General features: G+C 58.2%; 1 protein-coding gene across 1 annotated transcript; it reads right to left on the reverse strand.

The window, feature by feature from the left end:
* Window positions 1–1,269: 1,269 nt before the first annotated feature.
* TRIM8 (tripartite motif containing 8) lies at window positions 1,270–15,813 on the reverse strand. The gene is made up of 6 exons (XM_006731062.3): window positions 14,192–15,813; window positions 5,078–5,173; window positions 4,492–4,725; window positions 3,463–3,494; window positions 3,212–3,327; window positions 1,270–2,859 (listed from the first exon to the last, which is right to left on the reverse strand). The coding sequence occupies exons 1-6, from the start codon at window positions 14,759–14,761 to the stop codon at window positions 2,252–2,254; spliced, it is 1,656 nt and encodes a 551-aa protein (XP_006731125.1). The 5' UTR covers window positions 14,762–15,813; the 3' UTR covers window positions 1,270–2,251.

Here is a 15,813-nt window from a genome sequence, read left to right on the forward strand (position 1 = left end):
GGGAGCAATGAGGCAAGGGTCCACCCACCCAACATTGAGTCATTTTCTATTCCCACAGGATGGGAAGACAGAGCTTCTACTTAGCAGGACCAAGACTCCGTTTTGGTTTGGCCAGCCCACTGGCCAGGGGAACATGGCCTCACCATGCCCTCCACCCTGGGTCCTTACTTTTATGAGAGGGGGAATGACTAGGGCTGGGTGAGGCTCGGGCCCCTGGCACAGGACAGGACTTACCCATGGCTCCCTGCCTTGCGCTAGGCTTCCTGGGATAGGAGGCATTCGGGCCCTGATTCTACCCAGACAAGGGGAAAGAGAACCAGGCACCAGCAAAGGTTGCCCCTCCTACTGGTATGGAAGAAGGGCACAGGCTGCTGTATGACGTAAGATCCATGCAAAGTGTTACGCAACAAACCAGAGATCCCTTTTAAAAGATCACCCCCCCCGCCCCCACCAGAGGTGTCCTCCAGCGCCTCCTACCCAGGGGTCCCTGTGACAAGCAGGACCCTAGCCAATCCTTCATGGCAGCACTTCTTTTAACTGGGGAGTTAAAAATACAGATTCCTGGGCCCTTGACGGCTCCCACAGAGTCTAAGCGGACTCTAGGAATCAGCCCTTTTAACAAGCTCCCAAGACACACTAGAGACTTTGAGCAGCTCTGCCAAAGGGGATGGGGGTAGAATGTCTTCTTCACCTTGCTACCCTACCTCCATGCCTCTCAGAGCCAAGGATTTTCCTGCCTGCTCTTTTCCTGTGCACAGGGTGGGCCTGGGCCCAAGTCACCACAGGAAGCATGGAGCTGAGTGACTCCCCCAATGGGGGCCAAGGCCCAGTTAGACTAAACTACAAAAAGAGGGTCTGCTCTGTTTATGCCCAGGGCCCTGCACAGTGCCTGGCACTTAGCATGTGCTCAATAAATATTTGTGGACTGAAGGAGGTAATTTTGCAAGACTCCCAGAAAGGTATTTCTTCCTTTGTCTGTCCTAGCTAAGAACATGCTGGCAGAACCTCAAAGAGATGCCAGGGCCTATGAAGCAGGGGGCTGGGCCTGGGAGGCCCTCGCTCAGCAAATATTTGTCAAATGAACCCAAGGCTGAGAGGAGATGGAGTTAGTGCCTGACGAGCTGACATTCACGGGCCTGGAACAGTCTAGACGGAGCACAGAACCAAGGCAAGGAAGGCAGCGGCTTCCATCCCTCAGTGCCCTTTCTTGTACCAACACCTGAAGACCCTAGGCCTGGGGGAGTGAGGGGTAAGAGGCGAGGCAGGGAGTGGGACTGCGCCATTATGTTTATTAGAAGGTTGGATTTCGGTGTGTGCTCTAGACAGATTACAGAATAAATACCTGCGCCTTGAGAACAGGAAGTCCACGATTCATACAAAGTGCTCACTACAGGAAGTTGCTGTGTCAAAATCCAGGCAAGGACCCAACTCGGGGCAGCCACTCCTCCCCCACTGACCTCAACAAGGGCTGTGCTATGGTTTTTTATTTTATTATTTATTTCTCTTTATTATTATTAATATTATTATTATTTGCTTTTGCTGTGGTCACTATCATTGGCAAAGTTCCTTTTCCCCTTTCCTGGACATGGGGTTCCTGTCTTTAAGATTCCACTCTGAGGCTGAAGGTGCCAAAAGCTGCTTGAGAAGTGGCCTTTGAACTCCATCTGGGAGGATGTTGAGAAGAAGGAAGTAGGAGAAATCATTCTTGGTTTAAAGAAAAAAAAAAAAAAGCCCCACAATCTACAGGTCATTGCTTAGTCAGTGATCAAACTGCCCAAAAGAAAAACAAGAGGAGAAGCGGGCCAGTGGGCACCACCGGTCCTTCCTCCCAGGGCTAGGTGAGGAGGGCTAGATCCCCCGGATCCCCCAAGGCTTTAGGGGAAGCTGAGGCTCCTTCCAGCCACGGGGGTTGGAAAGGGAAGGAGTGGAAAAAAAAAAGGAGAGACAGAGAGAGAGCTCAATGCCTTGAAGTAGACGTTTTCCCAACTCAGGGCCACCTGCAGCCCGGGCCAGCTCTCACTGTCACGTCTGCGTCCAGGAGATTCATAAAAAAAAAAAAAAAAAAAAAAAAAAAAATCAAAAACAAAGCCCAAAACAAAACAAAATCCAAAAGGAAAAGACTTGGGGGGAGATGAAGGAGGAAGGGAGGGAAGACAGCAAGGTAGAAGGGCAGGTCTCTGGATGCATAATTCCCGAGCCACTGGGGGGCTGGGGGGGAAGATCCCCCAGTGCCCCCACTGCCTGCGTGGCGTTAGCTCGTCACGTAGTGTTTGGTGGACGGCTGCCCATACACCCTGTAGAAATCCTGGTGGCCAGGCTGCTGGGAGGCATCGAGCCAGTCTCTGACCGCCAGGCCAGGAAGGGACTGGGGGACGGAGGGTGTGGGCGGGAGCGGGTGTGAGTACTCCTGCGAGGGCACTGTCCAGGGAAAGTGGCCGGAGCGGGGGTAGGGCTGGTGGCCACCGTGGTTGGCCACGGAAGAACAGTAACAGTTGTCCACAGAACAGACGAGAATCTTGCGGCCGCCATACTGGGGGAGCATGGGCTGCTGGGTGGCGGAGCCATTGGGATACTGTGATGGGGGGAACACAGGACTTGAGTGCACTGGTTGGGCGCCGCCCGGCAGGGCCACCAAGTGCTGCGTGGAGCTGCAGGGCCCCAGGGGCTGCCCTGACTGGCCCTCGCCGCTGGCTGTGCCCGCTGCCCCATATTGGCTGCCCACGGGGCCTGACGACGTCTCTAGGAAACTGGCCTCCGGGAAGGCCGTTGAGTGCTTGCGCTTCTCCGCCCCAGAGCTGCTCACGCCACAAGGGTACAGGGGGACGCTCTGCAGGAAGGGCACCGCTGTGCTGAAGGGGCCTGTGGAGAGTTTGGGGCAAAAGTCGCCAAAGCTCCCAACCCAAGCAACCCAGGCCTCCTCTCCCCGCTTTCTATCTACAGGCCCAAGCTCATTACATCATGCACGGTCTTGCTCAACGCTGCCTACTCCATTAGCAGGTAGATAGTACTATTATTCCCATTTTACAGCTGAAGAAACTGAAGTTTAGGGAGGTAATATGGCTTTTCCCAAGGTCCAATAGCTAGAAGTGGCAAAGCCAGGATAAGAAGAAAAGACTATCTGACTAGGCCATGCTGCCTCTCAGAGAGAAGGCTCTGGCATTCCTCCCTGCCCAAAGGGCTCTCTCCTTTCCATTGAGGATACCACCCTCACCTTCTAGCATCTTCCGCAGCTGCTTCTCCTTCTTGGCCACCTCATTCAGGAAGAGCTTGGAGTTCAGGTGGCCGATCTTAGGGGGAGAAAGGCTGCTGCCCGTGCAGGTCTGGGTCCTGGGGGCAGTGGACGGGGCATCTGCTGTGAGGAGGTATCACGGGTGAGCCTGCCCTACCTCCCCCCCGGTGGGCCTGGCCCTCCCTGCCCTCCCCCAGATGTGTTCCCCTGGGGGCCAGTGGCCAGCTGCTCACCTGTCCATTAGGATTTTCACAGACTTGGTGTTCTAGGGGGAGAGAAAAGGGTTAGTCAGTGGGAAAGGCAACATGGGAGAGCTGCCCCATCCTCCTTCTCCCCAGGCAGGGCTGACCATCTGATTCCAGCCAAAGTGTAGCAAGGGGGGAGGGAGTGTCTCCATTTCTAGAAGATAAGAATAGCTAACATTTATTGAGCGCTTACTATGTGACAAACACTAAAGTGCTTTCTACATATCCATCACTTTATCTACACAATTATCCTAGGAGGAAGATGTTAGAGGCACTCAGTCTTTTATCCGAAATCCTTGGGGCCAACTGTGTTTTGGAATTTGGAATTTGTTGGATTTTAGAAGGGGGATATGGTGCCTGTACTATATATTATGTATTATATCCATCATCCGATACATCAATGTTCCTGCAGCAAAATGTTTGAATACTTGTATCAAGCAGGATAAATAAAGACCATAAATTGCCAACATGAGTGCAGGTCAATTTTTTCTGTTAAATGAGTTGTCGGAATTTTTTCTACCAGTTTTCAGAGACTTTTAAAATTTGGCACCGTCAGAGCGCCTGGGTGGCTCAGTTGGTTAAGCGGCTGCCTTCGGCTCAGGTCATGATCCCAGGGTCCTGGAATCAAGCCCCACATCCGGCTCCCTGCTCGGCGGGGGGCCTGCTTCTCCCTCTCCCTCTGCCTGCTGCTCTGCCTACTTGTGCTCTCTATCTGTCAAATAAATAAATAAAATCTTAAAAAAAAAAATTGGCACTGTGGATAAAGGATAGTAGGTAGATCTGTATTATGCCCCCCATTTTATTAGTGAGGGAACTCCGGCATAGGGCACATCTATGACTCGCTCCCAAACTCACAAAGCTAGAAAGCGCGGGGTGGGAGGGTTCTGAAGCCATGCAGGCTGGCTCCAAAACCCTGCGAGCATACTGCTGGGGGCAATTCACTGGGGAGCCAAGGAGGGCAGGCCCCAGTTTAGGAATGACCTCCGGTCCCACCAGCCGGTCCCGGTCCCAGCCCACCTTCATGAAGCTGACATCTTCCGTCTTGTCGAAGAGGAGCTGCAGGGAGCCCAGCAGCTTCTTGGCCTCCTGCATGCGCTCCCCGAGGTGCAGCGCCTGCGCTGCGTTCTCGCTGCAGAACTTGGCCTGGGCCTTGTCCAGGACCTCCACCGTCTGCCGCAGGTCCTCATCCAGCAGCTGGTGCAGCTTTTCATACTGCAGCCGCACCTCCTCCTTCAGCTGGCTCACCTTCTCCTGCAGGCCCGGGGGTGAGAGCGGGCGGGAGGTGAGCCCCGGGGACCTCTGGCTGCCGCTCCCGCCGCTCTCATAGCCTGGAAGGTAGAGTCTGGGACGCCCACCCCCCAGGCTGCCCACGGCTCCTGAGGGCAAGGTCCGACCTGCTCATTCCCTGCTGGTAGCGCGGGGCTCTGGGCCAGCTACCCCTGGCACCAGTGGGGGCTCATCCACCGACAGTTCACTAAATAACTGACCAAGGGCTTCTGGCACAGAGTCGACCCCAGAATAGGTCCTAGCCCAAATAAGGAACCAGCCCGAGGCCCTGCACCCAAGCCTCCCCGCCCCATACCATGGGCTTGGGCTTAGCTACCTCCACCAGGCGCTTGTCCGACTCAAGTTTGTACAGCTGGTCCTCAATATCCTGCTCTCGCTCCTCCAGACGGTCCTGTTGCTTCATCAGCATCTTCTGCGGGGACAGGTGGGGAAGGGGCATCAGAGGGGGCTGCAGCTCTATCCCCTACCAAGGATGGGTGGGCACCACCCTTCCCTCTAAGAACAGACCCATCCTATAGATTCTTTGACTCAGATGGCCTAAATTTCTGCCATCTAAACCCTTCTGGCCCCCACGCAATCCCAGGGGCCTGGTGACAGCTGTCTGGCCAGCCTGTTCCCAGGAACAGAAAGCCTGGAATAGCTGCCCACACATATCTAAACCATGAGCTTTCTGAGGGCAGGGTCAGGCCAGCCCCTGTTCTAAGTGCTTTTCCTGTATAGACTTATCTAATCACCCCAGTAATGCTATGAGTTAAGTACTATTATTATCCTCATTTCAGAGAAGAGGAACCTAGAGAGATTAAGCAATTCGTCCAAAGTCACACAGCTAGTGAATGTCGGAGCTGGGATACAACCCTAGGTGATCAGGCGGCAGGGTCTGTTCTCATACAAGGCATGCCGCCTCTCTCTGGGGAGCTCCATCTTAGAGATGAGTACCCTAAGATGCAGAGGGACAAACAACCTTCCAAGGTCATACAGGCCCTCTGCCTAGTCCATAGATCTCACCCTATACTTGCCTTACCTGCACTTGGGGGCATCAAGGGCAGCTACCCCTTCCTTTGCTCTCGACGCTGAGAGCTAGGCCTCTAAAGTCCTTGCTAGGTGTCTCAGACTCTCAGGTGGACCCAGGTGGGAGACTCTGGCTCTCCTAAGAACCAAGGCCAGTTTGGTGGAAGGTGCTGAACCAAGCTGCTCTTCTCAGCCCCTAATCTCCTGTCTCCACAAGCCCTCCTCTCCCAGCCCTGCCCATCCTGGCTGTTCCACCCATCCTGTCATCCTCCCTCACCAGACATGCCTCTTCAAACATGGTCTCTTCCCGCTCAAGAGCCCTCAATGACTCCCTCCTTCCAATACTCCGGCCACGAAGACTTTCTGACAACTCGACTCGCCCAGCCAGGTGGGCTGCTATCCTGTCCCCAGTGCTCCATGCACATCCAAACTCCCTGCACGCTGCTGACACGATGCCCACAGTGCCCCCGTCCTCCCTCTGGCCATCCCTCAAGGCACAACTTAAGGCCCCACGACCTAGGCAACTTGCCACAGTCCACGCTCGACATTTGCGCAGGGCCCTCCCTGTCCTTGTCGGGCGGGGGCCTGTCACACTGTACCTCCCCGTCGCTGTGCCGCGCAGTACGGCAGCCGCGAGTCACAGGTGGCTATTTAAGTTGAAGCGAATGACAATAAATTCAGTCAAACATCAGTTCTTCAGGTGTGCCAGCCTCAGTTTCGGGTGCTCAATAGCGACATGGAGCCAGGGGCTAACGTACCGGACACCACAGGTACCAAACATGACCCTCATCACAGAAAGACCTATAGGACAACACTATTCTGTAGTCCGCCTCGCAAAGTGCAGTCTGGTCTCCCTGCAAAGCTCCAAGCCTGCTGAAAATAGGGTTTTGCTGCTGTCTTTTCCCCCCTCCCTCCCCAGCCAGGCCACACAGAGGCCCCGGCACCGTACAGACGCAGAACCAGTTGACTGAATAAAGCGATGGTTTTGCCTACAATATAAGGTTTGCAAAGCAAGTGGCACAGAACCTGGCTCACAGTAAGTGTCCACAAGGAGTGGTTCTTTTCCTTCCTCTGTGTGGGCCTCAGAGTGACCCTCAAGTTTGACCTATGACCCCCCACTCTTCACCCAGACCCAACTGGTTTCCTAGAGACAAGCGGCACCCATCCCTTCCTCGCTCCTCCAGCCCATTTTATGTTCGGGGGAAACCAAGGCCAGTAAGAGAGTTTGGCGACCTCGTTGTGAGCTGGTGGCTGCCCTGGAAACAAAAATCAGGACCCTGGGGACAGGAGGAGGTGGTGCATTAAGGCTCTCAGGTTCTAAGCTGGAGAAGCCAGGGGTACACGGCCCCCGCCCCTGCTCCAACAACTTGACCCCTGACCTAGGACAGGACCTCTAAGAACCAGCCCCAGGAGACCTTGCCCTGCCCCCAGCGCTTTGTCCTTCCAGCAGGTCCCCACACCAGTCCAACATGCACAGGGGTCTGCTGTCAGCCTGAGAGTCAGAGCCTGCAGGGAAACAACGGCTGGGCAGTCCCGCATCCTCCGTGTCTATGAAGCTGCCCCCAGCACCCTGCAGCACTGCCCAGAACACACCCAAGCCCGCACCGCCACTGGGCCCAGGCCTCCCTCACGCACACTGTTGCACACAGCTATACATATACTTGCATCCTGCCCCCTACACGGTGAAGGCTGGGCCCCCTGAGGGCCCCAGACAATTAGGAGAGGCCTGCCATATAGGCAAGGTCACCAGGACTCCCCTTCAGGAACATTAGGGCCTGTAACAACTGGCCCTCAAATTGTTGCCTTCTGGCTACTTAGAGAACAGGGCACACCCCTCCAGATGTGTCTCAGAGTCCAGGCCACTCTTGTCTTTCCAGTGCTCAGGATACCTGCAAGCCCAGCCCCCTCCCCAAACATCTGCGAACCATGGTCTCCCTGCCTAGCTACTTCTTATGACCAAACCCATCAGTGTCCGATTAGCGATGCACCTGGGGCTGAGCTCCAGATGCGGGGCAGGAAAGAGGCAGCCCCAGGCAGGTACCCAGACCAAGTTCCCCGGGGCCTGGAATGGGGGCTGTTGCACTCCCACCCTCCAGAGCAGTGGGAAGCCCCTCTCCCGCCCACCTGGAACCCCTTCAAGGAATTCATGGCTGACTCCTCAGGGAACAGCCAAAGGAGTTACCTTCCATCCAGTCCTAGGGGGTGGAGCTCAGCCCTGTGCCTCTTCTTCTAGGCTTTTCTCAGAGCCTTCCCTGGCAGTACTTACACTCTGGGACCTTGCATGCCCAGAGCCCTCTGGGTTGGGAGCCCAGTCCAGGCCCGGCAAAGGCAATGGCTCCACTCTCTAGCAGGTGGCTCGGTTTCACTTCCACTCCCCCAGCTCGGAGGACATTGAGCTCCTGTCTCTGCTGCAGGGGTAGGTCGGGGAAGGGGCAGAAATGGGAAGGAAACCAGCCAAGGGTTGCCAGTCGTCATGGAGGGCTGGGAGGGGGGCCCAGGGGCCCATGCTGGTCAGCTCATCCTTGCAGGAACTGCCCTCCCTTGAGGCCAGATGATCTTAATCCTGCCACAGACAAAAGCTGGGGGAGGCAGGGGGGTGGGGGGACATCACTGTTACCTCAGGCACTGGGAAACTGGGGGAAGGGACGGGAATATTTACTTGCTGTCTCTTCCTTAGCCCTCACCTCAATGCCACCAAATGACTGAATCGGGATACTGAGAAGCTGGGAGATGGGAGAGAGGAAGCAAGACTGACACCCCCCCGCCCCGCTACCAGCAGCCTCGTTGCGTCCCAACGTCCAGGGAATTGCCGAGAGCCGAGGCCCCACTGCCCACCTGGGAAAAACAGCTGAGATAGGACCAGATTGTCCAGCTTGTTTCAGAGTATGGGCTCTCAGTGCAGGGGGTGGGGGTGGGGGCACTTTACAAACGCTCCCAGCCTGAAGTGAGTCACCTGGAGTGTGGCGCACCTCAAGGGTGCAGGCGCAGGAGCAGAGCAGAGCGGGGAACCGTGGGCTAGACCAGCAGTGCTAGAGGAAGCAGGCCTCCGGCAGGAAGGACAACAAACAATCTGAGGCCCGGCTCCACTCAGCAGCCCCTGGCCCTGATGGGACCTGCTCACTCCTGGCCCTGGCCCTGGCCCTGGCCCTTAGGACTTAGGCCTTTTGTGGTCTGCTCCTGGGCCTGTGGGGGCAAAAGCATCAAAAAGGCTCGGGGGCACTCCATTCCCATCCCATCACACCTGGCGGGGATGAGGAGCAGGCCCCAGAACATCCAGACTCTGCCTTGAGCTGCTCCCTCTGATGCCCCTCCCGACTCAGAAAGGGGGCACTTATAGCCCCTTACGTTCCTGCCCCAGGAAAGCCTCACATCCCTCTGGAGTCTAACTGGCCAGGCCCAGTTGGCATTTTTGACGCCAGACTGGACTGGGCAGACGGCTGAGGCCATGGGGCCTCTAGGCTGCATAAAAGTTAATAAATAATAATAATAAAACCCTCAAGTCAACCTTGAAGAGAAGCAAGGTCAGGAGGGAACAGGGCCCCAGGGGTTGGGCCAGAGGCAGGCCTGAGGTTTTCAAACAGGGCCAGGGCTGGACCTGGCAGCCCTGGGGTTGTGGTGGCGGCGGGGAGAGGTAGGGGGGCAAGAAGAGGGAGCTGGGCTGCTACACACCTCTCTGCTCAGGCCCCTGCCCTGGCCTTGGTTCTTGGAGGGCCCTTATTCCAGCTCCAGCTCAGGCTGCAGCCCCTTCTCAGAGCTACCCCATCCTGACCTCCTCCCAGCTTCCACACCTGCCCCCCGACTCTCTCCCCAAAGCCCTCGTCCCAGGAGTACGCTGGTCTCCTCTCTCCCTGGGCCACAGCACTCTCCCCTGGTCTCAGAGCAGTTTCTTCCAGACACCCCTTTCCAGGCCTCAGCCCCTGCCTCGGGCTACCCTGTGGACCCCCAGGCCAGAGGCAACCAGAGACGCAGAGAGAAGAGGCTGTAGGGCAGGAGCCAGGGTGAGGAGAGCAGCAGCAGCTCGGAGACAAGCCCCGGCAGACCCCAGAGAAGGGTTCCCAGCTGCAGAGTGGAATTAGCTTTTGCCATGCAGAGAGCAGTGCTCTGGGGCGGCAGAACAAAGAGGCGAGAGAGAAAGCCCCCCTTTGTCTGGGCTTGAATGCCAGGCCAGCCGGGAAGGAAGGCTTTCCCAGAGCCAGGGATGAGGCCAGCCAGGCCTGCCTGCTCCGTCCAGGGCAGGGGCCCAAGCTGGGCCCACCTTCTGCCTGTGCCCACCCACACTGCCTCCAACACAGCCCCGCAGGATCCACCTGGCCCTCTGCCTCCAACACCTGCCACGGGCGGCTAGCTCACCCCAAGGGGAATTCCGTCGTTTCAGCCCCTCCGCGACACCCCCACCAGTTGGGAAAGTCACACAAGACTCAGAGCCCGAGCAGGCAGCCACATGCTAGCAACATGGTGCTGACGGTCACGCACACCCACTCAAGTTCCAATCACAGGGCTGCGGCAAGCAGGCCACGCGGTCACCCGCCTCTCTCAGAGACGCACACTTGCACGCCTTCCTGACCCCGCAGCAACGCCCGAGACAGCTACACAATCAAGGCAGTCACTCACACGGGTGCCTTCGCAGAGATCCACGTGGGAGATAGAGAAAATGAGTCACATGCTGAGAGACACAACCAGACACGCTGGTTCCACTCAAGCGCGCACACGCACCTGCAGACAGACACGGACGCACAGCCACCCAGAGCTGCAGGAGGCCGAGTAATCGATAGGGCGTGCATGACAGGCGCCTGGCTGTGTCAGCGGGATCCTGGGCTGGAGGTGGGGGCTGGGCCTCTGCATGAGACTCCCCTCTGCCTGGGGCCCAGGGCCCACCTTCCCTGCAGACTCAGGATAAGGAAGGGGCACCTCACACACACCGCGGCTACCACCCCACCTGAGAGGTCAGGAGTATGGTCAGGGGAGGAGGGGTGGCGGAGCCTGGTGCTGCCTCATTCAGCTGGGCCAGGGCAGCCCTCACTTCCACAGCCCACCCAGAGATACGTTGGGCCCCGAGACATCAGATCCCCTCCGGGGTCCCAGTGCAAGCCCTCCAACCAGGGGCAATGTGAGCAGCATAACCCTGGCCTGATCAGTGGGATCCCCACCCCCCTTTCCAGAGAACATCTCTCAACACTAAACCTACAAGAATGTGAGGAAAAGGGTTCTGGCAACATTTCCAGCCTTGATCTGGGGTCCTACGAATGATACAGGTGCACAACTATGACCTGCACACACACACACACCCTGAATAGCTCCTCATACATATAACTAGGCCTTATCTTGGGTTTTCTTTCCATGTTAAAGACGGTTATGAGGTAGGGATGCTCCCAGCTTACCCCAGTTCCCTGTTGCTCAGATGAACCCCTAAACCAGGGGGCTAGAAGAGGGTTTCACCACCTACAGCTGCCAGGCTCAAACCTACCTGGATATCCCAATTTGGGGAAGTTAGCCTCTTATGTCCCCAAAGAATGTATCTGGGGTCTAGGCCTGTCCCGAAGAGTAGTCTTTGGGGCCTACCCAGTGGATAAGGCTTCAGGGCAATGGGGCCTACACACTGGCTTCCCAAGGACAGAGTGGGGCAACAGAGTTGGCTGGCCTGACTCTGGGTTCCCTGCTATCCTCCAGGCTGGAGAGAAGCCCGGCTTGCTTTCTTGTTGGGCCCCTTGTCCAGACGACAGGCCCATGCTTTTGAGTATGGGACTAGGGCCACTAGGGAGAGGTTGATCAGTTTCCTATTTGTAGGCAATAGGGCATTTCAGCAGCCCCCCACCCCCACCCTGGCAGGAGAGAAGAGGAAGCACAAGAAGAGGGGCTGTATTTTAAGGGCAGTTCTCCATGTATCTGCTCCTACATCCAGGAGAATTCTGTTGCTCTCCGTGACATCCATGGCATCAGCAAAGGCCCTCAGGCAAGGGAAAAAGAGGCCCAGGGAAAGGCCCCTCCCCCTGGCTGGAGGACAGGCAACGCAATGGGTTCTTCCATTCAGGTTCCCCACAGCTCTTCCCCTCCCCTGAGGGCGAGGCCCCTCTTCCTCCACATTCAATAAGTCCAACTCACAGTGAGTGGCGCTGGCCTATTGAAGGGTTTCCAACTCCAGTGCCCTGGGTCACCAGAGAGAATCCGGAGGGCTGGGGAGGGGGCGCTGGGAGGGGGATAAGACTCAGGCTGCTGGGCACAGATGCTGAGCGCACAGAATTGCACATCTGGCCCTGAAGCAACCCCACTATTTGTAAGCCTGCCCACACCAGGAACAAAAATGAACACATGAACACACACACACACACACACAGGCACACACATGCATGCACACAGCTGCTGACAAAGTTCAGCGCTTCCTTCCCATCCAGTTCCTTCCATGAGCCAGGATCAGGGACCTGCTGGTGGAAACCCCAGAATATACTCTGCATGCATGGGCAAACCACCTCCCCACCCCCCAGTCCCCAACTGTACAGACGAGAGACAGGTGCATTTAAGGGCAAAGCAGCCTCAGAGCACTTGGAAACACAGACACATATCTAAAGATCCCCTCCTACTACCGAACCAGGCACAATTGTGTTTTCTCCCCACCCAAATGAAGAGCACCCCTAGCACTCAGACACAGTTAAGAGCAGAAGCGTGGGTGCAGGCACACATTCACTCATCACCCTGGCTGCTGCCCCCTCCCCGGGTCCTTTCAGCCACATCTCAGTCTTTCCCTTCCTGTCACTTTCCGCTGTCATTCCCAGGACAGAGAACTGGACGCTTCCTCCTGCCCCTGCGCTTTCCCCTCCTTCCCCGGCCTTTCCATCTTTCTTAATAGCAGCAGCTTCCCAGTACTGAGAAAAGTCTGGGCTCTGCCTGCCCTGAGTTGGGGGTGGACACCAGGGGCTCATCTGCTTCCCCTGGGCCTCTGTTTCTCAACTCCAGGGGAGGGGAGAGAATGGCCCCTCTCTCCATCCCCTCCACTTCCTTTAAGAAACCAGAGGTCCTGTCCTGGTTCAAAAACCCAGAGCTAGCCCATCCAATCGGAAACTAATTATACACCAAATTTTATTTGTTATCCCTGCCCCCGGCCTGTGGCGGCCCTCCTGCCTTTTGTTAGTTGTATGTGTATGTTTTTTTAATTGCTAAACAGTGACTCATTCTGACTGGTCCCCCCCACAGGAAACAGGCCCCGTCCACAACCGTCCCCTGCTCAGAGCTTCCTCATACCCAAGCTCCCCACTGGCCTCGACTAGCCTCCAGGGGCCCCCACCCATTAAACACTCCCAGTCCAACCAAAGCCCAATCTCACCCCCATGATATCACACCCAGGCTCCAAGCTGGGGCTTCAAGATGGCTCAGTCTCAGGCCAACCCCTTCCTTCTGGTATGACTCAACCCTGAGAGCCAGGGGACCAGGGAGGGACCTAGGAGGAGCCCCCCTCCACTGAAGGGGACGGAAGTATTGCCTCAGTCCAGCTCCACAGCCAGGCCCAGGGGCCTGAGGGGGAAGGCGGTCTTGACATTGGCTGCTGCCGCCGGGTGTATACAATGGGAGGGGATGCGGTTCTGTAATCACCCCGCCAGCAGCCCAGGGGAGCCAGCTGCCTGAAACCAGATTGCAAGGCAGCTCAACCTTAAACCCACAGGATTCTTTTTCCGTCTTCCACTTCCCCTCCCCAAATGTGGGAGGGCTGTGATAGAGGGCTGGGCTGGGAGAAAAGGGCTCAGGGTGATGAAGACACATACTTTAAGGTTTGTTCATGCGGACGCAGGCAACATACAGAGGCACGCAGAGGGCGGTGATTCTCACACACGGAGAGTGGGCTACTGGGAATAATCAGAATGGCCGAGACACTGCTCACTGGTGCGGCTGGCTGTCCAGGCCTGGTCCAGATAGATACCAGAGTTCTGTTCTCCCTCCGGAAGCTCCCCTCCGCCGCCCCCCCCCCCCCCGTGTGTTTCCAATAGGGCTCGAAATGAACATGGCTGCTTTTGTTTACTTCCTCATTGGTATGCCAGCATCATGGATCATGTCAGCCGCAGCAGCGGCACCAGGACACTCATTACATAAACAGCAGCTGGAGAAGCAGGACCTGGGTCACTGCCTTGGTGACTTCCCATAGGGCCTACAGAAACAAGGCCGGGGAAGGGAGCTGCGGAGCAGAACAGAAAAGCAACAGCCGAACTCTACCCCTCACCTCAATTCTGTAAATGACTCAAGAGATGGAGCCTATGAGCACAGGTGCAGGAATGTGTCACGTAGGGGGGACCCTTCTTCCCAGGACCTCGCCCCTAAACTTTCAGGGTAGAAGAGTGTGGAAGGGGGCCTCTGGCCTGCTGTCACCAGAGTTGGCCTGTCTGGAGGGGTGGCCCCCCGGCGGCAGGGCGCGCGTGCGTGTGTGTGTGCAGGTACTTGCCCGGATCTCATTCCTCCGGATCTCCACGTCGCACACCGAGTGTCCCTGATGCGCGCCGCTGTAGTAGCAGCAGTACTGGCACACGGCCACCTGCTCGGCCTCACAGTGGTAGAGGCGGTAGGCGTTGTGCTGGGGGCAGCTCCAGGCCCGCACGTCGTCCGCCTCCACCAGGAGGTGCCCGCGGGCGGTGGAGGGCTGCTGCAGGTGCGTCTGCACGTGGGACTGGCAGCAGGGCGCCTCGCAGCGCAGGCAGACCTTCTGCGCGGGCAGCGGGGGGCCGCGGCGGCAGAACACGCAGTGCAGCGCCGCCGGCGGCTTCTCCACGTGCAGGGCGTTGAACTTCTCCACGATGTTGGTGAGCTTCAGGTTCTTCTCCAGGCCCGGCTTCTGGTTGTAGGCCTGGTTGCACTCCGGGCAGCGCACCAGGCCGCTGTCCTTGGCCCACGCCTCGCCGATGCAGCCCCGGCAGAAGTTGTGTTTGCACGGCAACTGCACGGGCTCCACGAAGACATGCAGGCAGATGGGGCAGATGAGCTCCTCCTCAAAGCAGTTCTTCCAATTCTCCGCCATGGCGGCCGCGGGCAGGGGGCCCGGGCAGGCCTCCCCAACTGCCCAACTCTGGGGGTCCGTCCCGTGCAGCTGCAGGCCCGCCGAGCCCCGAGCTCCGGCCCCAGGCAGCCCCGACAGTCGCTCAGTCACCAACGCCTTCCGCGCGCCTGCCCCCCAGAGGAGGGAGCCTCGGTCCTCCCGCCGCGCGCGCAGCCGGCTGCGTCTCCTCCTCCTTCTCCCGAGCGCCTAGCGGGAGGCGGCGGACTGCGCCAGGGCCGCGGCCGGGACTCCAGCCCTGGAGGGGAGCGCCGGGGTCCAAATTCCATATGAGGCCGCCCCCCCCACCCCGCCCCCGTCCGCGCGGCTAGGCCAGCGGCGGCCCGCGGCCTGCGCCCGGCTTCGCGGCTGACATTGGGGCGCGCCCCGCAGCGGCCAGAGCCCGGGAGCCGCACACTTCCTCCGGCGGCGGCGGCGGCGGCGGCGATGGGGCTCCCTCCCGGCTCGCCCGCGCAGCACCTCACTCGCCTCGTCCGGGGTCCGAGAAGCCGGGGAAGCGAGAGCGGCCGCGCCGAGGGCGGCTAGACCGGGAGCGGGCGGGCGAGGCGAGCTGGCGGTCCCCGGGCCGCGGCGCAGGCGCCCCCCGGCTGACCGGCCGGGTGCGGGTGCGGGCTGCGGGGCGCAGGCGGGCCGACTCCGGGGCGCTGCGTGCGCGCAGGGGCAGTCATTCAGATGAAATTCCAGTCCCCGGCCAGAGACACCAGCCCGCCTCTGCCTTCCTCCTCCCTTCACAAATAGAAACGGAAGGGGGAGGGAGAGAAGTGGAAAAAAAAAAAAAAAAAAAGCCAACCAGAAAGGGAGGGAGAAGCCCCGGCGGTGCTCCGGCCTGACCCCCTCTTCGCGACTTCTGCGCTTCCCCGAGGCCCGGCGCCCCCGCCGCAGAGAGACCCCGCTCCGGGTCTCCGCGCTGGGCGGGCGCCTCGGCTCTGCCGAGGAAAACAAGGATTGATCAAACTAGAAAGGAATTTTTCTCAACTGCTAATGAACAGGAGGCTCGTCTCCCGGCCCTCCCCTCC

This window comes from Leptonychotes weddellii, chromosome 6 (assembly GCF_054177405.1).
Source record: "Leptonychotes weddellii isolate Sample4059 chromosome 6, ASM5417740v2, whole genome shotgun sequence".
NCBI classification, from domain to species: domain Eukaryota; kingdom Metazoa; phylum Chordata; class Mammalia; order Carnivora; family Phocidae; genus Leptonychotes; species Leptonychotes weddellii.

Coding starts and splice junctions, on each gene's coding strand:
- TRIM8 (XM_006731062.3), bottom strand. CDS start 14,761: ATGGCGGAGAATTGGAAGAACTGCTTTGAGGAGGAGCTCATCTGCCCC. Junction 3,495..4,491: donor AAGATGTCAGCTTCATGAAG/GTGGGCTGGGAC, acceptor CTCTCCCCCTAG/AACACCAAGTCTGTGAAAAT. Junction 3,328..3,462: donor GTGAAAATCCTAATGGACAG/GTGAGCAGCTGG, acceptor CACTGCCCCCAG/GACCCAGACCTGCACGGGCA.